This window comes from Seriola aureovittata, chromosome 16 (genome assembly GCF_021018895.1).
Source record: "Seriola aureovittata isolate HTS-2021-v1 ecotype China chromosome 16, ASM2101889v1, whole genome shotgun sequence".
Taxonomy (NCBI): Eukaryota; Metazoa; Chordata; class Actinopteri; order Carangiformes; family Carangidae; genus Seriola; species Seriola aureovittata.
The window spans coordinates 7,659,276-7,681,851 of record NC_079379.1 but is presented as its reverse complement, the minus strand read 5'-3'; the positions used below and the strand labels follow the sequence as shown (position 1 = coordinate 7,681,851).

General features: G+C 39.7%; 1 protein-coding gene across 2 annotated transcripts in view; it reads left to right on the top strand.

Annotated features, from left to right (window-relative positions):
- Positions 1–1,438: 1,438 nt before the first annotated feature.
- cdc42se1 (CDC42 small effector 1) overlaps positions 1,439–22,576 on the top strand; it is a 21,837-nt gene continuing 699 nt past the window's right edge. The window contains exons 1-4 of one of the 2 annotated variants that reach the window (XM_056400365.1): positions 1,439–1,528; positions 13,475–13,918; positions 20,527–20,631; positions 22,290–22,361. In XM_056400365.1, the coding sequence (XP_056256340.1) occupies positions 13,769–13,918; positions 20,527–20,631; positions 22,290–22,358 (324 nt within the window). In that variant the 5' untranslated portion in view covers positions 1,439–1,528; positions 13,475–13,768 and the 3' untranslated portion in view covers positions 22,359–22,361. Of the gene's footprint in view, positions 1,529–12,199; positions 12,422–13,474; positions 13,919–20,526; positions 20,632–22,289; positions 22,362–22,576 lie in introns of those variants that run through there. The other variant, XM_056400364.1, reaches the window with a different exon arrangement.

Sequence of the window (22,576 nt, the reverse complement as noted above, 5' to 3'; positions counted from 1 at the left end):
AAAGTAGAAAATAAGAACGGTAAAAGAGCAACTCAATTCAAAACAGCAACAAAAGAAAAATATTACGGTTATATAAAAAATATGTCATATAAGATATTCTTATTCTACATGTCTACTAATGAAAATATGCCACATTTAAGGCAGTAATCTGAGAAATTAATTAATTAATTTAATTCCAGTGCTTTAATTAGACACAATAATGTTTACTTTTTGCTGTATTTTTTTGACACCTTGTATAATATTATATATGATTTTTAGGTAGGCATATGGTTCAATTTTTTATGATTTAATTTTAATATTAGCAGGAATAGTTATTTGCCATTTATCAAGGTCCAAGCTGATCACTGTCTACGGTAAAACAATATAAATGATAAATAGAAACTTCCTATCTGCTTGACCCACATACAGGGGTTTTTTTACACAACAAACGTATACCTTTTATTTTGAAATTGTGATTTCCGGTATGCTCCTGCTCACTCTGGAAACCTGACGGTACCGGCTAACATGACACACACACACACACACACACACACACACACACACACACACTGAACCGTTATGGTGAGTATGGCCCTGTAATATTGATGTGTTTTCAACAGAGTCAAGAGGTCATGAATGAATTAATCTTTTTGATAATAAAATACTCATCATAAAATATAAATTGGATCTGTTTCTGTTCTACAGGATTTAGTTCATCCAAAGATCAATGTTATCTTATTGTTATCCAGAAACAAATCAGTAATCAAAATACTTACAAATAAATGATAATAATAATACATCTTCATGAAAATTAAAACAGAAAATCTAATTTAAAATCACTGATTTATGTAAGATTTATGTAATATATATATTCTTTTTACAGATGCAGTGCATGTTTTCAGTCAGAGGGGCGCTGTTTGATGAGTGATTTCAAACACAAAGTAAAATGCAGATGATATAGGCTTAACTGATGTATGAATCAGCTCTCTGTTCAGTTTGTCAGAGTGAAAATGAAACTCACATTTACTTCAGAGCTGCATTTATGGTTTACTTTTAACTTAGAATTTTGCTTAAAGAAAATATAAGAAGTTTACAAAGCACATTGCAGGGAACTAGTCGACTAAACTATCTAAGTGTGAATGACATATAGTTAAAGCAGCTCCACCTGGAGCAGCTCCAGGAGTGGAGTTTTTTCGCACCTTCATTGGAGCAGGACTTGTACCTGCCACAGAGTCCTGTTAGGTTGTTGTCCTGGTACTTTTACTTGAGTAAAGGATCTTAGTTTGATTCTGCTCTGACGAAACAGATGCGAGGAGTCTTCTCAGTCAGCAGGAGGAGCTGTTGGATTGAGGAACCAAAGAAGGAGGGCAAGAGAACAAGCAAGGTCCTTTAGAGAAAAGGGGAGGATGGGTTTCCTGGTTGGAGCCACACCTCAGAGAGAGGGAGAGAGGGAGAGAGACATTAACAGAGAGTCAGAGCTGGTTAATGATCTCAGTCTGCAGTTTTCAGCCTCTCAGTCGCTGTGTTCGCTGCTGTCTGGTCGTCTCTGGTGAGTCTGCTGCTTCTTTTTCTCTTAAACCTCTTCACAGACTGGATCTACATACAGGAAAACCTCTGTTCAGATACTCAGATCAACTGAATTCACCTTAAAACCTGTTGAAATGTTTCATGTTCAGATGTCAGATGAAGTCAGAGCTCACTGACACTCTGGGTCTAACCACCTCACTGAGGGGTTTTCTCTATGACTGAACATTCACACAAAATTACATGGTGAATTCAGACATTTTAAATGACTGAGTTTATGTGACTGAGTATCTGTGCAGAAACTGAGGCGTGTTCAGGAAATTTTTCAAGTAGAGGACAAGCCGTGTCCACATACTTTTGGCCACATACTTAGAGCTGAAACTAACTGTCATTTTCACAATTAAGTCATTAATATTTTCCTTGAAAACACAACTAAAACTGTTAATCAATTACCAAAATAGCTGCTGATTAATCTTCTGCTGATCAACTCGACATGTAAGCAGCAAGGATGTTACTACAACTCAAGTACATTAAATCACAAGTTTAAGTTGAATTAACTACCAGGTTTGGATCTTTTAAAGAAAAAAATAAGAATCTATATATTTAAAGCGCACTGGTTTGTCTTTCTTCTTTTGGCGTTAGACCAGTGTTACACCGGTGTTGTGTTGAAGCCTGGTTCGCCTCAGGGTCAGGGTTCAGACTGGATTTAGACTCAACATCTTTGAAGTGGTAATTTGGATTTGGTAATTTTGGGATTTTTTAGATGATCAGAGTTTCTTCTGAACATCAACTCAAACTGTGTCAGATAAGAAGTTTCACCTCTGGGTCCAGAACAGAGACAGAGCCAGGACATGGTTAGCTTAGCTAAGTACAAACACTAGAATCAGAGTTAGCTTCCTGTAGCTCTGAAAAATATGAAATTTAGTCAAATAAATCTGCTGCAAAATCAGTAATTTATAGCCTCATTTATCATAAGACCTGCTGCTAAGTATGATTGTCATTACCATCAAGTTGTAGTAACATTAGCTCCCAAAGCTAACATTAAATTTAGCTCATTATGTTCGAATTATATTTTATTTGTTTAAAGATGTTGAAATTAAATTTCCAATTCCGAAACCAAAGATGTCAGTTGTTAATTTTGGGCTAACATTTGTTAAAGCTAATGATATGAAGCTGACATGTTAGCTTGCAATAGCTAAAAGCCAACCATGTGACAGGAACATATTACTGAATTGTCATTTTAGCTAATTTAGTTTTTATTAGTCTGATGTTTCAGATGGATATCAGTTTTATCTCTTTTCAGAGACAAGTACAGTATTTATGATTGGTTAGCACAAAGGCTGAAAGCAGGGTTAGCATAGCTCCACCAAAACAAAAAAAGTGAGAGAATCTTCTGCAAATCTTATTTTTTAGCCACAATAATCACAAATACTTTCAGGTGCTGGATGGGCTACCAAGCAAGTTATGCTAACTGCAGCTGTAAAGTTAATGTGAATTTTGGTACGCCCCTCTGATCTCAAATTACTCTGGCTGTTAAAACTATATAAATTAAACTTAATATTATTTTTTTTGTTGATAATGAGCTAAGATTTCTTTGCAAGAGACTATTATCTAGCTGACACGTTAGCTTGGAAGCCAACAGTCACAAAGGAGTCAGTTAAAGGGACAATTTGGGGAAAACCATAATAGCTATTATAAACTATTAGCTAACAAGCTAATGTGAATTTTTGTGCATGTATTAAGTGCAAAATATTTTTTACCAGTTCAAAACAAATAATTTATGTTCCACAAAACAGGGACTTTGGATGGTAACTACATTTTAATGCTAAAGAGCTAACGTTAGCTCCCTCTCACAGTAGCTGGTAACAAGTAGCTGAAGAGTATATGTAAAGGCACATTCTGAACGGTTTTCATTTTTCAGAGAAGCTTTCTTTCTTTCTTTCTTTCTTTCTTTCTTTCTTTCTTTCTTTCTTTCTTTCTTTCTTTCTTTCTTTCTTTCTTCCTTTCTTTCTTTCTTTCTTTCTTTCTTCCTTTCTTTCTGTCTTTCTTTTTTTTCTCAGAGGCCAATTAGTCACTTTCTATTCCTGTAAAGTGTTTTCCAGATTCTGTAATTAACATTACAGCTGACCTGTAGTGTGCAGGTTAAATGTCAGATGTCACTGGGTTCAGGTAAACTCTACTGTAGCTGAGAAATGTTTCAAGAAACCCTGAGCCAAAAATATCCTCTGGTTCGCCTCGCTGCCTGGTGTTTACAGCGTCGTGACGTAGTCAGTTTGGTTTCTGGGTTTTCAGTGTGAAGATCCAGATTTAAAGCCAAGTTACAGGTCTGGAGTCAGTTTAGAGGAAGGAGCTGCTGACTGTGGTGAGGGGGAGGAAAAACTGCAGCGCTCTGTTCTCTCTGTGTTTTCAGGGGATTTACTTGACCGTTAGACTGCGTTCACATGCTGAGGGGAAGTATCTGGTAAACCCCTGAATTTACAGTAAAGTTGTAGAGATTGAACAGTGTGAAGATCAGAGCTGCAACTAAGAATTTTTCTGCTGATCAATCTGCTGATTAATTTTTAATTTCCCACAGCTGAAGCTGATGTGTTCAGTTTATTTGTTTTATTTGACCAGAAACCTGCAAATTTTCAGTTTACAGTCGAGCAGAACCAAATCCTGTAATTTGAGATGCTGGAACCAGGAAATATAGTTTGTACTGCTGATTAATTTTTGGTTAATCAACTAATCGATTAATCGACTAATCATTCCAGCCTTGGTGCAGATAAAGTTAAGTGTTTGCCACAGTAATTTGCTGTGTTTTGGTTGGGACTGTATACTTGTGTGTGTTTGGGTTTTGTTGACAAAAAGAAAAAAATGAAATATGACTAGATCCTTTAAAGCGACTATAATCAATATTCTTATATCAACACTGAATTGACTCTGTGCTGATAAAGTGTCCCTAACAGCCCTGAACCCACTTATACGTCTCTGCAACTCCAAGCAGCTTTTCAGCCTCTTTTAGCTCCTTGTTTTTGTTTGTTAATGTGAGTTTAAGTTCATGGAAGAGTTGGGGCTCAGGAATGAAGACATTTTAAAGAAGTCGTCCAGTCGCACGTGAAGCAGATGACACGTCGTAGACAGTGTGAAATGTAAAATAAAGAGACCAGATCTGTAACTCTCAGACTGACGAATGACCCAGTTGTGACTTTTACCTCCTCAAAGATAACCCACTTACTGCCGCTTTAACCACAGTGTGTGTGTGTGTGTGTGTGTGTGTGTGTGTGTGTGTGTGTGTGTGTGTGTGTGTGTGTCATGTAACCACACTGATGGACTAAAAACTGTATTGTTCAGGATCTGAAGTCAGAAAGTCTGCAGATGTCCAGAAAAGTCCTTCAAATATCTGCAGTTGACTCAGCTCTCCTTCTGTTGAGTGGATTCTGTCAGTGTCACATTAAACATATTTTCTGGGTCTTGAAAACTTATTCCAGCTCTGTCAAGTCATTGTTAGTTTCTGGATTATTTCAGGTTAGTTTCTGGATTGTTTCAGTGACCAGTCAGTGCTGATCTGCTGGTGAAGCTCTGGTTTTGGTTTCTGTCTGTGGGCAGATGGTTCAGGTCCAGCAGCAGATACCTGTCCTGTCTGTCGGTTGAATCACTGCAGGGGTTTTCAGTCTGGACTCTGTGTTGGAGCTGTCCTGTTGTCTTGGAGATGCGAACCTGTTGAACTTATTTCTGCTGCTGTACAGACTTTTACGATTATCTCAAACTTTCCAGATTTTGAAGTCCTCTGTATTTCCTGCAGACGTTTAGAGGAAGAGGAAGTGATTCAGAGCAGCGTCTCGTTCATGGCACCGTGTGGAGGCTGGACTCTGACCTCAGTGTTTGTTAGTGTGGATTTAACCTTCAGCCTCTATGAACACACAGAGGGAAACATTATCCGCTGCCAATCTCCGCACACTTACTCGCAAACACATGTTTGATATAATATAATACAATTATATTATTAAACAGTTAAATCCATGTTTCTGTTGGTGACATTAAGTCACTTAATGAATGAAGCTTAAACAGCTGATTAGTTAGCTCACTGTAGACTTATGAGTTAACTATCAGGTCTGTGCAAAGACCAGAAGCAAAACCTGAGTCTGGCAGCCTCTGTTATAACTGGCACTGGGCGGATGGATACACTGTTGTTTGTCAAGAAATAGCTCCAGCATGTAACTTCTATAAGAATATTAAGAACAATAAACTTTATTTGTACAGTTTTGGACCATAATAAGAAAAAGCACAAAGACTGTGTATGCTAAGCTAAACTAACCATGTCCTGCCTTCCTCACTCACTTTAACCACATACAAAAAAGCTGTTTATTGTCTCTGCTTTTTTAGGTGATGCATCAGAGTCTGATCTGGTCTCTGCGGTCTCTGATAGAAAAGTAAAACCAGTCCAGTTTAAGGTGTGCTGGTTTAGATTTTCCATGTGAGCGCGGATGTGAAAGTCTTCGTTGTGTTGGAGGGGGAGAGGCCGTTAAATCGTCAGTTAACCAGATGGAAAGTTTTTCCTTTAAATGTCTGAATGAAAAGAGCTCATTGTGGAGCTGCTCTCTCTCCCTGCTGACCTACTGCGGCTGATAGTCTCTCTATTGCTCTGACCTACTCTCTTACTTTCTGCCCACAGTCGTGTTCTTTGTCATGTTTTAGTAAATAAGCCAGAATCAGACAGATACAGACGTACAGGACGTCTGGTGTGTTAGACGTGACGGCTGTCAATCAAACTCACCATGTGCAGGTAAAGTGTTTGAATCTGTTTGTGGGGAGGAGATGATTAGCAGCAACACAGTAAATACACCTGAAATGATACCACACAAAATACAGGCTCAATGACAATATTGAAAACACATGTGAACTGCTCAGCACCCACCACGTGAAACCATGGCAACAGAGCATTTTAAACAGATTTAAATTCAGCTCCTCATTATGAAAAGAGTGAACACACAGTAACTATTCACACAGTAGCTATTCACACAGTAACTATTCACACAGTAACTCAGTAACTATTCACACAGTAACTCAGTAACTATTCATACAGTAACTATTCACACAGTAACTATTCATACAGTAACTATTCACACAGTAACTATTCACACAGTAACTATTCACACAGTAACTATTCACACAGTAACTCAGTAACTATTCATACAGTAACTATTCACACAGTAACTATTCACACAGTAACTCAGTAACTATTCATACAGTAACTATTCACACAGTAACTCAGTAACTATTCATACAGTAACTATTCACACAGTAACTATTCATACAGTAACTATTCACACAGTAACTCAGTAACTATTCACACAGTAACTATTCACACAGTAACTCAGTAACTATTCACACAGTAACTATTCATACAGTAACTATTCACACAGTAACTCAGTAACTATTCACACAGTAACTATTCACTCAGTAACTCAGTAACTATTCACTCAGTAACTATTCACACAGTAACTGTTCACACAGTAACTCAGTAACTATTCACTCAGTAACTATTCACACAGTAACTATTCACACAGTAACTATTCACACACAGTCTTACTGTTAGTCAGTGCGCACATTTCCCTCCTGTTTTCATTCACATATTCAATTTGTGTATAAAAACAGGTCTGAAATATCTGACTCTGAGACTCATTTCAGTGTATTTTACTGAGCAGGTCTTGACATCATGATGTGTGCAGGTGTGAGTGCAGAGAGGTCTGGATTCAGAGTTACCTGTCATGTCATGTGACCTTGTGTCTACAGCTGCTGGTTGGTTTGTAGGAGGACAGGACTTCAGTCCAGGTCTGAGTCTGTTTCTTATCTGAACAACTGTACAGAGGTCAGTTTGTTCATCAGATGTGTTTAAATAAAGGTTTCCCTTCTTCCTCTCTCAGCTGATTAAACTGTCATCATGTGACTCTCTCTGTCTCAGACCTCCGGGGCCACCGTCCATCCATCCGTCTGAGTGCTGCGGTCACTGTCTGACAGAAACAGTCGTGTTGTTGTTCCCAGGTCTAATGAAGTCTCAGCTGATCACAGATCAGGAGGCTGATGATCATCACACTGCTGCCTCACCAACACGTTCACTCTCTGTTCTACTTTCTCTGTTTCTCTCTGTATCTGTGTCTGCAGCTGTTTGTTGTTTACGCCTGGATTCATACGATCAAACTTGACGGTTCAAAGACCTGGATAAAGGCAGTAAATGAGAACTGTTTTAGGATGATTATCAAACTGTGATCACTCAACACACCTCACTGTACCTTCCATGACGAGGATCAGTCTAAGTACTGGTCATTAATCAGCAGAAGAACAGTGATGTAATGTGATGTTTGGGGCGGATTCAGACCATCAGGGCAGTTGACCCTCATTTTGTGATGACGTTTTGTTGAATCACTTTTACTGTCAGTGTTCACAGGGAAACTCACAATAACACTGACTAACTGACCCCCAGGTTTCACAGTGTGACTCAGTCTGTTTTTTTTGTTTTTTCTTCTTTACACTTTGACAAACTCTCACTGCTAAACTTCCTCAAACTTAATTTTTCCTTTGATCAACAGACTGCAATACCACTCCCACTTTCAGTTCCTGAATTCAAATCGACAAACAAATGGTACAGGACCGTGAGATCTGCAGGGTGGGGTCAGACTGCAGACGGAGTAGAGGGGGGGCTACGTCTATCTTTATGAGGACCAGTTTGAGTTTTACACATTTCAGAGTGAGGACATTTGTCTGGTCCTCAAACCTTCAAAGGGATGTTTGAGGGTTGAGACCTGGTTTTTAGGGTTCAGGTTAGACTCAGGTTCAGGTTTTGGTTCAGATTCAGGTTTAGGTTAGGGTTGGTTGGGGGGGGGGGGGGGGGGGGGGGGGGGGTTAATGTTTGGGTAAGAGGTTGGGGAATGCATCATGTCAATGAGTGTGAATGCGTGTGGTTCACTGTTCGTCCTCCTCACACTGACATCATGGGACAAATATTCTACACACACACACACACACACACACACACACACACACAGTCATGAGGTTTAAATAGAGTCAGGAAACAGTTTAAACTGCTGTAGGGTGAACAAGAGTCTATCGTCCTGACAGCGCCACCTACAGGCAGGGCTGGTCACCTACCTTGAGGCCCCAGACCCGCAGGGGCCACAGATTCAGGTTCAGGTTCAAGTTTACTGTCATTTCCACACATGCTCACAGTACGTACAGGGAACTGAACCCAGTCTGAAGAGTCACAGGCTGGAAACAGATCCAGAAGAACTTGTACTTCACTGCTACAGTAACAACAGATCTGACCTCCCTCTGCAGACTCCGTGTTCAGACACAACCACAGCGTTCCTGCACCTTTCACTGTGGATATATACACAGTCCACCACAGTCCACCTCCACGAGTCCAGACCAGGATGTCTCCTTGTGGTTTCATTCCTGAGTGTTGCTGTGTAGCTTCAGTGGAAACAAAGATGGAGGCTCCATCGTGCTCGCTCTGCCCTCCTCCAGAGGATCCTGTTGTCTGAGCTGAGTTTCTCTGAATAAAAGATTCTTCCAGTTGAAGACAAATAAAGCACAGAAACATTCAGTCAATGAGAGGCTCCTGCATCTGCGTACGTTACTACGGCAACCACTGCGCATCAACTGGTTTGTCGTATTTTAATTATTTATACATTTGTCAATAAATTTAAATCTATCAAGAATAATATGAGCAGTTGTAGCTACTGTTGTGGCTATGTCTAAACCATGCTCCTATGTCCTGTGAATACAACTGATTATTAGTTATTGATAAACAGCCTCCTCCTCAATGTAGTCTCCCTACTCAGACAGTTAAACACAGAGTGGTGAGGAGGCACTGGTCATGCTGCTACTCTAATAGAAACACATCTAACCCCCGTCAGTCATCTGTTGACCCCTCAGATAGGTCTCGTGGCTCCTCGGTCAGTCCAGACCTCCAGGCTGGGAACCAGAGGACAGGTCAGGTGGTCTGGACTCGTTCAGTCCACCTGACAGACTGATGTCCAGATGTCCACGTTTATTTTTCATTGTCTGTTTGACTTCAAACTCTGACTGGATTGATTTTTTATGATTTTCGTGTCGTCACACAACCTCAACAAACTACACATCAATCTTTTATAACTGAAGAGGAATTATTACTGTCACTTTAGATGACAGACGGATCAAAACAATCCTTTAGTCACAGATTAGTTATTGAGAATAATTCATAAAGCCTCAGTTGTTTATCTCTGCCTAGTTTCACGGCTTTTGTTTTCTCTCCTCATATTCACTTCATTTGAAACTGTCCAATCACAGGCTGTGTTGGGATGACATTTTAGCCAATAATATTAAAGTTCATCAGTAATCAAGTGCTCACTCTCATCCTTGTTCCTTTAATAAATTAATTTAGACTATTTCATAAACAGTTTTTCTTGATTTTATTATCTGGTATTTTTGGACCCTGATGTCTTCCTGAGAGTCTTCCAGTGGCCTTTGTGTCCATGTAAACAGAAGATAAAAACCACATCTGGCCCAGGAACAGTTGAGCCACGTGGACCCGGCAGCATCAGAACTCAGTTCAGAGGAATTCAAAAACGGGAGCTGTGTCACTTTAGACTTGTGCTATAAACGTAGGTTAATGAACAGTTTTTATTTTTGTTTATCTCAAACCAGAAATGAAAGTTTCCTCTCAGGGTCACACCTGTAGATATAAATTGCAGATTAAATAATTCTCCCGTTTAGTTCAGACCACGGAGCCTCTAACAGACGGTCCAGCTCAAACAGGAAGTGCTGATCCGTCCTCGCTCAGCTGAGACACAGATGAGGGGATATCGGAGCCTCGGGCTGCAGAGCTGAATTCCTCTCTGCTGATAAGTGTTGGATGTAAAGCATGAAGCTACATGTTTCTGAGAATCTGGCCTCTCACATTCTTTCTTTATCATCTGGTGAAATGAGTTGGACAGACTCCAGATGTTTTCTCCTGCACCACCAGAACAGACTGAAAATAGAAACCCAGGCAGAGTTTAACCCTTTATGTCATCAGGAAACACCGTGGACGCCTCTTGCTGGCACCCGGGCCTCGAGGTTTGGGAAGGAAAACAGACAAACTGAAAAACTGAAAGAAACAATCACAGCTCATAAACGTGGCTCTGATCAGTTTGGATTTACACTGAGCTGCAGAAAACCTAAACCCAACATGCTCTTGGAAGCATCTTTGGAATAAAATATTCTACATCTGAGGTGTTCTGCAGTAATATTTTAGTACTGTATAGATATCTGAAGGATCCTTTATCAAATCTCATCTCAGGTTCCTCCTAGACCAGAAAACAGAAGTACAAAACAAACACAAAGGGACCTGTGGTATCTTAAAAAAACAACAAAATGTGAGAAGTGAAAGGTCAGTGATGTATTTAAGTCTGAATAATGTTTCGTATTGTGAGGACTGGGCTGCACGGTGGTGCAGTGGTTAGCGCTGTCGCCTCACAGCAAGAAGGTTCCGGGTTCGAGTCCCGGCTCGGCCGTGGGATCTTTCTGTGTGGAGTTTGCATGTTCTCCCCGTGCAAGTGTGGGTTCTCTCTGGGTACTCCGGCTTCCTCCCACAGTCCAAAGACATGCAAAATGGGGACTAGGCTAATTGGATACTCTAGATTGACCATAGGTGTGGCTGTGAGTGTGAATGGTTGTCTGTCTCTATGTGTTTGCCCTGCGATGGACTGGCGACCTGTCCAGGGCGTACCCTGCCTCTCGCCCGAAAAGATGCTGGGATAGGCTCCAGCCCCCCTGCGACCCTACTAGAGGATAAGCGGTAGAAAATGAATGAATGAATTGTGAGGACTCTGATTAAACCGTCTGATGGATCACTGCTGAAATCCTGATTTTAGAGCCATGACGTCTTCCCTGAAGATCATGAAGAAAGCTCTGGGCAGAAATATTCCATCCGTTCTGACTGGGCTGCTTGAAAGCCGTCGATGGTAGTGATGAAGTCTGTTGCATCATCCTGTAGCCATGTTTCTGTCAAACACACAACACTGCACTCACAGAGGGTCCTCCGGTTCCTCACTGCCTTGTCCATCTTAATGTCCAATGATCTCACGTTGCCCATGATGATACATACTGTTCACTTTTCTCTCTACTTGCATGTTTAGAGAGGGCGGAGCTTAAACAAACTGGTAACCCTTTAAACACGTATGACAGGAGAAGAAGCAGGAGCAGACTGCATCTCGACACAGAAAATAACAATGAGGAGGAAACAGAGGAGCTGTTTACCGTCAGTCTGTAAATGACCTTCTTACTGTTTTATTACAGTGAGCAGTTATTAGTCTGTTTTGTTTTCATTCTGTAAATGTCTCACCTGAGGGATCAAAGGTCAGCTGTGTGTGTGTGTGTGTGTGTGTGTGTGTGTGTGTGTGTGTGTGTGTGTCAGACACATACAACAGTTGTTGTTTAGTCTGACGCCTCAGGATCAGTTCAGTTTTTTTCATCTGGAAACAACAAGAACAAAACATCCAGAAACACTCTTTAATTTCAGCTTCACAAGACAAGAGAGAGAGAGTGTGTGTGTGTGTGTGTGTGTGTGTGTGTGTGTGTGTGTGTGTGGGGTACTTCCTGTGCTATGTTTGGACCACACCCAGTGTTTAGTCATACTTAATGTGTTCACTGTGTTGACGTCTCAGAGCTTTGGTTCCCATGCTGCTCAGAGAGTGAAGCTGTTCCTGTTCTTCTATCTTTGCGAGGACCAAGTTTGAGTTTAATAACTTTTTACGTCCTGAGAACACGTTGGAGTTTTTTTGTGGAAAGTAAGGATGTTTTAATAGGAGAGGACATATTTGGGAATGTTTACACAGTGACCTCAGTTTTGGTAAACAGAAATTTTGGAAGTTTGGAACACTTTTTTAAAAGTGAACAAATTTTGCAAATGATATTTTTGGTAAGTGAAAATGTTTTTAATTTAGAAAGTGACCAACATTTGCACGATTCTGGTAAATGTGAAGTTGAGCCATTTATGGAAAGTTTGGACATTTTCAGAAAGACAGGATGTTTTCAAATCTGTGGACCTGTTGGACTTTTTTTGGAAAGTGAGGATGTTTTAATGAACATATAAACAGTTCAGAACATGTTTAGAGAATGAGAACAGTTTAGGAAAAGAAGTTCATTTTAAGAAGTAGAGACACTTTTTGGAAAGTGAAAATACTTTTTGAAAGTATAATCTTTTGTTAAATGTTGGGTTATTGTTAAGAACTGATGACATTTTTGAACATTTCTGCATTGTACAGGACATTTTGTCGAGACCACACTTTGTCAAAAGGCTGTTTGACATATCGGATTTGGTTTTATAGCATCAAGGGTAGAATTTGATTTAGTCATTAAGATTTCAGGAATTCTTCAAGGAGGTCAACTTCTGATCATAAATTCTAGCCAACACTATGACTATAGATTGCTGGTTCATATGCTTTTGAAGAACTTTGTATTTCCCCTATTTAATAGTTAATAGTTAATAGTTTCTCCTGGAAACTTTCTAAGAAATTAAGAAACAACAGGAAGCATGAATTAAAGTGTTAAAGACAAAATAATTCATGAATCAATCAATAATTAAATCACAGCTCGTTTCACTGTTGTTTTGTTTTCTGTTCTTTCTCTAAATCGTTGATGGTCGTTGATTAATCGTTGTAATGAGTTTCTGTTTCTGATTACAAGAGATGAAGTTACACAATCAGGTTTCTCAAGACGATAAATCACTTCCTTAATCCTGAGAAACAAACTGCACAGTTAAATATACTGATAAATGTGGGCATCAGGGGAATCATAAAGGCAACAGAAAAGACTAGAAAAGACTATACAAATGGAACAAAAAATCTACAAAGTCAAGATGAATTAAATAAGAAAAATATCAACTTGAAATAAAATGTGAAAATTAGATTAAAGAATGTTTGGTAAAAAGATGTAAAAATGTGTTTGTAATATTGCTTCTCTGTCTCCTCAGATCAGACCTGAAGCTCAGTTTGGATATTACAACAAAACTTTGGATTTGTGGTTTTTCATCTGGCTGCAGAAAAAACCATCAGTGGACTTCAACAGATTTTGGACTCTATTTTTATTTCTGAGGATCCAGTAAATTACATTTTTGATCCTTTTGTGTCTGAACTTGTGGATATTCTGATTTTATTTAATATTTTTTTGGATCTGAACTCTCTGGAGTCCAGTGTTCAGTCTAAGGTGGGGTAATTTCAGGGTTTTGGTCCTCTGAGTGACAGTGTTGGTGCAGTTTTTCGTCTGAATGCCCCAGGATTACCCTCAGGCTGCAGTTCCTCACCCGGCCTGCAGGGCAGCAGCAGAGAGCAGCGGCTGGCAGCTGGACAGGCGAAGTGTTGGCATGAGTGACTTCTGGCACAAGATGGGCTGCTGCGTGGTGGCTAAACCTCCGCCGGTGAGACATACACACACACGCACACGCACACACGCACACACGCACACACACACACACACATTTATGGACACACAAACTCGATTAGACATACTTTAGGGACGTATGAATAAACCCCCTCCAATAGGGACACCACTTTCTGAGTGGTTTACAAGGAAGATAACACCATCAACAGATGACAAATGACAACCACATGATGAAAATCACTTCATATTTCAGAAACAACCATTTTTAGGAGACTAGTATTATTTAACCAGCTACTGGGGTCATAAGAAGACACCTACTTTACGGTACTTGAGAAAACCACTTCATGTTTTTCTTCTCTCTCTCTCTCTCTCTCATTAGTTCTGCAAGTAACACTTATCACACACACATTCATGTTTCCACCACTCAAAGGACATCACTAAAATTGAATGATTTACCTTATGGGTACTTGCATATTGCCTCCAAAATGGTTGTATACAGATTTATGTCCCTGCAACATGAGTAAAACAAGTACACACACACATTTTAACGTTACTCAAGAGTAAACAGGTGGCAGAACTTCCTGTTTCACTGTGAACTCTGATCTCCTGCAGCCCGACACCCTCTTCCTTTCCTGGCAGCAGAGTCTGTTCCTTTTTTTTTTACACTTCATTTCACAAATAACACGTCCTTCAAATTAAAATGTGTCCATGATGCTCCATGCAGCAGGATAACATCATTTATCTGTGTCTTAGAAACTGTGCCAGAGACAATAAATAAATTCAGTTCAAAGTACTTCATTTGTTCATCTGAAAGAGCAATTTGAGACAAGCAAGTTTTCAAACACAAACATACATAAACAGTTTATTCACAAGTAAAAACTGAAAACTTAAATAAACAAAATATATAAGATTACATCAGAGAATGATTGAAAAACAGTGCTGCTTATCTTTGTCATGTGTGATAGTGAACAGGATATATTCAGGTTTCAGATAATTTATCAGACTTTTATAGACTGAAGTATTAATCAATGAAATAATCTTCAGACTAATCAATGATGAAAATAATAAAATAATAATAATAATAATAATAATGAATCTGACATTGTAGTCTGTTAGAAACCAGTTATTACAAGTATAGGTTACTGATTATACAGGATAAATAAGTGTTACTAACAATGGCAGTTGTTGCTCACCGTGGTGAAAAACACAATGCATTTCCTCTGGTTGTTTCACAAGAAAAGCCTCCATGTCTTTAGCTTGTGCAATGCTTTTAATGTCAAACAAAAGCAGTGGGAAAAGGTCCCTTTAAATACCTGTCACTTAACTAGTGCTGGAACAATTAGTTGATTAAAGGAGCTTTATGTAAGTTTTTGCTATTGCTACGTAGCTAACTTAAGCATTATCCGTTTTTTACTTACCAGTCTAGAAGAAACGTTGTGAGCTCACATCAACCTTCCTTTAATTGCCAAGAGCTGTCTCCAGAAGTTAGCATGCTAACCAGCTAGCTCCAGACTGTCTCATCACTTTCTGATACCGAGTCACTGTAGCGTCCAGTCTGTGCTGAAGAAGTAGCTGCACACAGGACGTATTATTATGTAAACACAACAATGGCTGAAGCTCTCTGAAAGACTGGTCAGTAAACAGCTGGTAATTCTAACATTAGCTATGTAGCAATAGCAAAACTGTTACTTTATTTGATTTGTCATTCAACATAAAAATAATCAACTTAATTACTGAATAAAAAATAAATAAAAGCAAAAATGCTGAAATATTGTGGTTTCAAAAATGATTGAAGATTGATGAAGATTGTATACTATTCTCCATCCCATATGTCAGTCTAAGCTCTGGGGAACTAGTTTTCTTGATGGTTAATCAATTATTGGAGAAAATAATCAACAGATTAATCAGTCTGTGTAGACATGGTGAGTGTTCAGACTGATGAGGGGAAGTTCTGCTGCTGTGTTTCTCCCCACAGACTCCCTCCCTCCTTCCTCTGTCTGTATTTTTAGAGTTTTCTGTTTGTTCTATTGTGGAGCTGCAACAATACACTTTAATAAACACACACACACACACACACACACACACACACACACACACACACACTGATGCCAGCAGTGACTTCACTCTCAGGGAAGTTAAACCGAGCTTCCTTTGTGAAGCTCGACTGTGAAACTCAGCAGGTTCAGACAGAGGAAAATAATAAAAAAAGACTTTCCATACATATAAGTGTACATGCCACGTTGGTGATGTAACCCCCCCCCCCCCCCCCCCCCTTTCTCTGTCGTCCATGTTGGAGGTCTGTCTTCAGCTGTGAGAACACCTGACTATGTCCACTTTTATTTAGAAAGACAATGGAGCAGTCCAGTTAAAAGTTATATCTGCAAATGATATTTCAGTTTGAAAAACCTGAGCAGAGCTGCAGCTCATTAAACTAAAAGCCCTCATCTGTAAACTGAACTTTAAATGCTGGTGTACACACACTCACACACTCTTTGATCTGTGTTGTCATTACCCAGCCTCTTATATTTTGAAATGCCAGCTTGTTGCTCTGCTTTAATGCTGATGACTCACTGATTACATGTGATGATGATGATGATGATGATGATCGTGATGATGATGATAATGATGATGATGATGATGATGGTGATGATGATGGTGATGATGATGATGGTGGTGGTGGTGGTGATGCAGATCTGCTGTTTATCAGTTCAACACAGTCGTTGCCAGGAGAAATTTTATTCTCTCATGTTTGTTCAGTAAACGAGCAGCAGCAGCAGACTGACTGAGTCGTGTTACATCATGAAACTGCTCTCAGATCAGTTTGAGTCTCAGTCATGTTACATCATGAACCACAGACAAACAGGATGTTCACTTCTGTCCTGGAAATCCTGGAATATCAGGGAGTTTTCAGACTGAGAGAAGTCAGTGGGTTTGATAGTTTGATAAACACTCTGGAGGAGTTATAAGTGTCAGACTGAACAGTGTAAGACTCGGACGTCAGTTCACATGAGAAAAAACTCCACAACAACAGAAACCAGGAAATAGAGGAGGACTCCTCCAGCAGCACAAAACAGACAACTGGACCACAGAGAAACAAACAGAACTTCAATGACTCTGACAAAGAAAAGACATTTATTCACAGAAAGAAATTAAAGGTCAACCAATGTCACAAGAAATATCAGTATAACACAGAGAGAAGGCAGAGCAGTCATCATCAGGTCAGCTACACAGAGTGACGCAGAGCAGACACACCTGGTGCCCAGGTGAGGGGTCTTACATCCATGTTTGTTTGGATTCATATATGAAGTGAAAAAGTGTTTTATCATAATTATTGTCTCCGATGTAAAATCAATGTTAAGAGACACAACTGACAGAAAAGTAATCAATGATCAATAAATCCAATGAATCATTTAAGTCATTTTAGCGTCTCCTTGTCACGACAGCTGAGGCATGAGGTATTATGTTCTCAGGTCGTCTGTCTCAGGAACACCTGGGGGGAGTTATGAGACATTTCTCACTGTTTACAGATATTTTCAAAATCAAAGAATGAATCAATTAATTGATTAAATAATCAGGAGATTAAGTGATAATGAAAATAATTTTTGGATTGCTGTCAATCTGATCCAGTGCCTCTAACGTGATGACCTTTGACCTCTGACCCACTCTCTGACTGTTGCCACTTCCTGTCGTTGCTGTGACAACAGGTCTGCAGTTGTGATTCAGCAACAGCTGTTCGACCGCAGGATGCCAACATGTTAAACTGTGAGTGGACCAGTCTGACGTCTGATGACGTGGAGGCGCCAGATGTTACTTAATTAAAAACATGTGGAGGAACTGGCCTATGTGGTTGTACTGGTGTGTGCTGGTTCTGACATCTGATCCAGATCTCACTGACATCTCATCGTGCACCTGAAGCCTCCGCAGTTTTCTGTCCATGTGGGCTCTGGTGTCGCTCAGTGATTAAAAAGTGATTAAAAAGAGATGACCTCTTGTTCTGTAGCTCGTTAATGTCGCTGGTGCATTATGGGTGATTTTACTGAGTTTACTAATTTATGTATAAATGAGGATCTTTGGATTTTCAGGTGACTTTTGCGTCAGTGTAATGATCAGCTGTTCCCATCGACTTTCTCCATGAAGTCCTGTTACTGACCATTAATTAGGTTAAGTTACTATGACTTTATGTGATTAGTAAAAAAATGAAATAGATAATCAATTAATGATTAAAGACATAGGGAGTCCTTCATTAGTGAAGCTTTACTTTAGCATCTGTTGAACTAACCTGTGATAAATATCTATACTTACATAAAATCACTCACCTGTGACAGAGGATTTTGTGACAGACACAAAACAGAAAGATTATTGTGTAACAGCTCTGGTTTCACAAGATGCTGACGGACATTAATGATGAAAATGAGACTCTGACAACAACAAGACACACGTCCTGACGTGGATCGATGCTGTTACAGCTGTGAGTTAGAGAGAGGAACTGAACCGGGTCCAGAGTCAGAGGTGACAGATTAACGAGAAGATTACAGTGTGTGAAGTCAACGTGTCAGTCTCAGTAAATCAGATCTCTCTGCTCTTCTTCTCATCAAACACTGAATTTCTTGTTCTGTGCTCGACCCTCTTCAGTCCTGCTGCTGTTACATAAGAGATCTGAATAATCCAGAGGAACATAATCCTCTTAAACCAGATGAAGTGGTTGTGATTGTGGCTGAGATGTGTTCTGGATCAGCTTGTTAATCAAGATTAACTCTGGGAGCAGAGTAGGTTTTAATGAGCCGGTCACTGGGTGTTTGACAGAGTGTCCCTGAACACAGCCAAAAGTGTCCCTGAATGCAGCACAGCCATCTGTATTATGACACACAAGATGATGCATAACTTCACCAGTTCCTCTCTGCGCCTGAGTCACGAGTTCATGTTTTTTGGACGTGTCAGACCCTGAACGCCTCATCTGCACAGTGCTTCACTGTCTGAGGCTTTTATTCTGAAAGATCTAAATTTAAAGTACTTGTACTGTTACAGCTGCAAGTAAATGTCAATGCTAAAGGAACTATTGGTACTACTGCCGCTACTGCTAATAGTAGTACTGGTACTACTAATGCTAATGATACTTCTGCGACTACTGCTGCCTTTACCAAAACTACTACTACTGACTTGCTGCAACTCCTAACACTACTACTCCTGCTACTGCTATTTCTACTACAGCTGTCACTGCTATGATGTTTGTTTTACTACTACTGGTACGTCTTCAACTACAGTATACAATGTATGAAAATATACACAAAACCAAATATTGCTAAACAGACAAGAAGTTGTAAAATGTTTCACAATAAAAGTAAAAATAAAAATAAAAATATGAAAGAAAAAAAAAAAGGATTAACATAAAACAAAAGAGCAAGAATTTAATTTAAGAAAAGTGAGTGTGAATATAGTGGATGGTGTATGGAGAATTTTTAAAATATTGTTGAACTGACAAATTAATGTAACAATTTACAATGATAACGATTATTACATGATTATTATATAACAATAACTGGAAAAAACAAGAGTTATAAGAAAACATTTGACATGTTTGATGCAGAATGAAAACAATAATTATTCAAACTTATTTCTATTGTGCTGTCAACTTGATCACATTATCCCATGGATAAATTTACCCAGAATTAAAATGTCAATGGAAAATAGAAAAATTAAAAGAGATATTGGCAAAAAACAAAACAAAAACAAAACTATTGTTATATTTTCATAATGTTATCATGTTATAACTTTCCTCTTCACTTTCACAATTCAATTGAAATTTTTCTGTTTTATGTTATATTTATTTTCCTTTTTTTTTTCATTTTCAATTCGCCATTTACCAACATCAGTCTGTCAGTTCAATACTCAATTTCATTTTTTCCTTCCAAATTTAATTTGTGACCAGATCGTCATGACAACTAAAATTTTTATTTTCCATTTACTCTTTTAATTCTGAGTCTCGGTGAAATGATTCTTCATAATAACAACATGAAACACGATATGTGCTAAATGATAGTGTCATCAGAGTATGGTGATTTTAACAGTTACTTAAATGTAAATTATGATGTAAACTGGATGTCAGGGGGTTAACTTTCCTCACTGAGCTGCAGGTTTCTGTTTGTTCTCGTCTCTCTTTGTTTCTTTAATGTTGCGTCACATGTTTGTCTCTGACTGACTCTGATTCACGAACATGTTAGAAGCTGAGTGGATGATGTGAGTGTCAGAGTATGTGGACATGTAGAGACACATCAGATGATCTGAGGCTCATCACGGCCAGGGACACAAGTACACACAGAGCTTTAAACTCCAGACCCCAGATCCCAAATCCCAGACCTGTTTCTCTCTCCTGCACCGTGCAACAATTAAAACTACACAGTAACACTAGTGGTAGCAACAAAGCAGTGAAGCTGCTTACATCATCATTTCACACAACAGGTAATAAATTCATACAGGTGTGGAGACGAAGGATGAAAGACAATAGATAAATAAACTGAATGTTTGGCCTTGGTGGAGTCTGAGCTCGACAGAGTCATTCTGGTTACTTTATATTTTACCTGCCTACATGCTGACCTGTGTGTGTGTGTGTGTGTGTGTGTGTGTGTGTGTGTGTGTGTGTGTCTGTAGAAGAAGAAGAGGAGGAAGATTGATCGCAGTATGATTGGAGAGCCGACAAACTTCATCCACCTCACACACATCGGCTCCGGAGAGATGGCCGATGGCCTGCAGCCGGTAAGACCCCACACCTGTCTACTCACCTGTCTTTTCACCTGTTCACTTACCTTCTTACCTGTCTGTCTGATTACCTGTCCATCTATTTACCTGTTTACCTGTCTGTCTCTTAACCTATCTGTTTACCTGTCTATCTGTTCAGCTGTCTGTCTGTAGTGTGTTGGATGTGTGACAGTTGACAGTGGAGTGATGACAGGAAATGATCGGGAACAATATGAAACAAAGGACTGGACTGACCCTGGGTCAGTACCTGAACTTACCTAAGACCTCTGTAGACCACTGTAGACCACTATAGACCTCTGTAGACCTCCATAGACCTCCATAGACCTCCGTAGACCTCAGTGGACCTCTGTAGACCTCTGTAAACCTCCGTAGACCTCTGTAGACCACTGTAGACCTCCATACACCTCCATAGACCTCCGTAGACCACTGTAGACTTCTGTAGACCACTGTAGACCTCTGTCTACCTCCATAGACCTCCATAGACCTCCGTAGACCTCTGTAGACCACTGTAGACCTCTGTCTACCTCCATAGACCTCCGTAGACCTCTGTAGACCCCCGTAGACCTCTGTAAACCTCCGTAGACCTCTGTAGACCACTGTAGACTTCTGTCTACCTCCATAGACCTCCATTGACCTCCATAGACCTCTGTAGACCTCTTTAGACCTCTGTAGACCTCTTTAGACCTCCGTAGACCTCTGTAGACCTCCATAGACCTCCGTAGACCTCTGTAGACCTCTGTAGACCTCTGTAGACCTCTGTCTACCTCCATAGACATCTATAGACCACTGTAGACCACAGCCACTCAAACTGTAAAGCAACAGACGTACAGCTGCATGTCTAAACACAGACCTCTATTGATCCGAGCTGCAGCCCCTTGTGTGTATGTGTGTGTGTGTGTGTGTGTGTGTGACAGGAAGTGGCACACAGTACTGCATCCTTCCTGCTCCTATTTTAGCTTCACTGCCTCACATCTCATCTGTTAGAGTTTGAATCAACTGAGCTCACTCACACACACACACACACAAACACACACACACACGCACACACACACACACACACACACACACACACACACACACACACACACTGACTGAACACACCTTAGAACACAATAGTAAATAAAAATTTCCAAATGTTTGAAAAGTTAAAACAAAAATAAAAATAAGAACCTGAAACTGACCTGTTTGTGTTAAAAATTACATTAAATTATAAAATAAAATAAATGATAATATAATAAATATAGAAAATTATTTTCCTCCTCAGTCAGAGGTCAGAGGTCAGACACATCCTTCCTCACTGACTCTTCCTCCTTTGTTTCCTCACATGATGAACACAGAATTTAGATTCACCAAAAACACTGAAGGATTGAAGCAGATAATCAATGGATTAATAGAAATCAACAAGCGATCACTTCATTTATTAAACACAAAGACACTGAAAACAATTCGACTGAATTAATCATTAATATTGAACAAAAACAGGAACTAATAGTCATAATGAGTGAAACTATGTGGTATTTACATCACATGGCTCCTGAAGGTGACTGGTTCTACTGAGTGTGTTTCACATGTTCAGTTGTATTTATCATGTTCTCTGTGTGTGTGTGTGTGTGTGTGTGTGTGTGTGTGTGTGTGTGTGTGTGTGTTCCTTACAGTCGGGGTCGGTTCAGGAGCAGATGAGGTCCAAAGGGCCTAACATGAACGGCAGGAACAGTCTGTTATAGCTGGTAAACACACACACACACGCATGCACAAACACACACACACACATACACACATACACACGCACGCATGTACGCACGCACGCATGTACACACACACACACACACACACACACACACACACACACACACACACATACACACATACACACGCACGCATGTACGCACGCACGCATGTACACACACACACACACCACACACACACACACACACACACACAC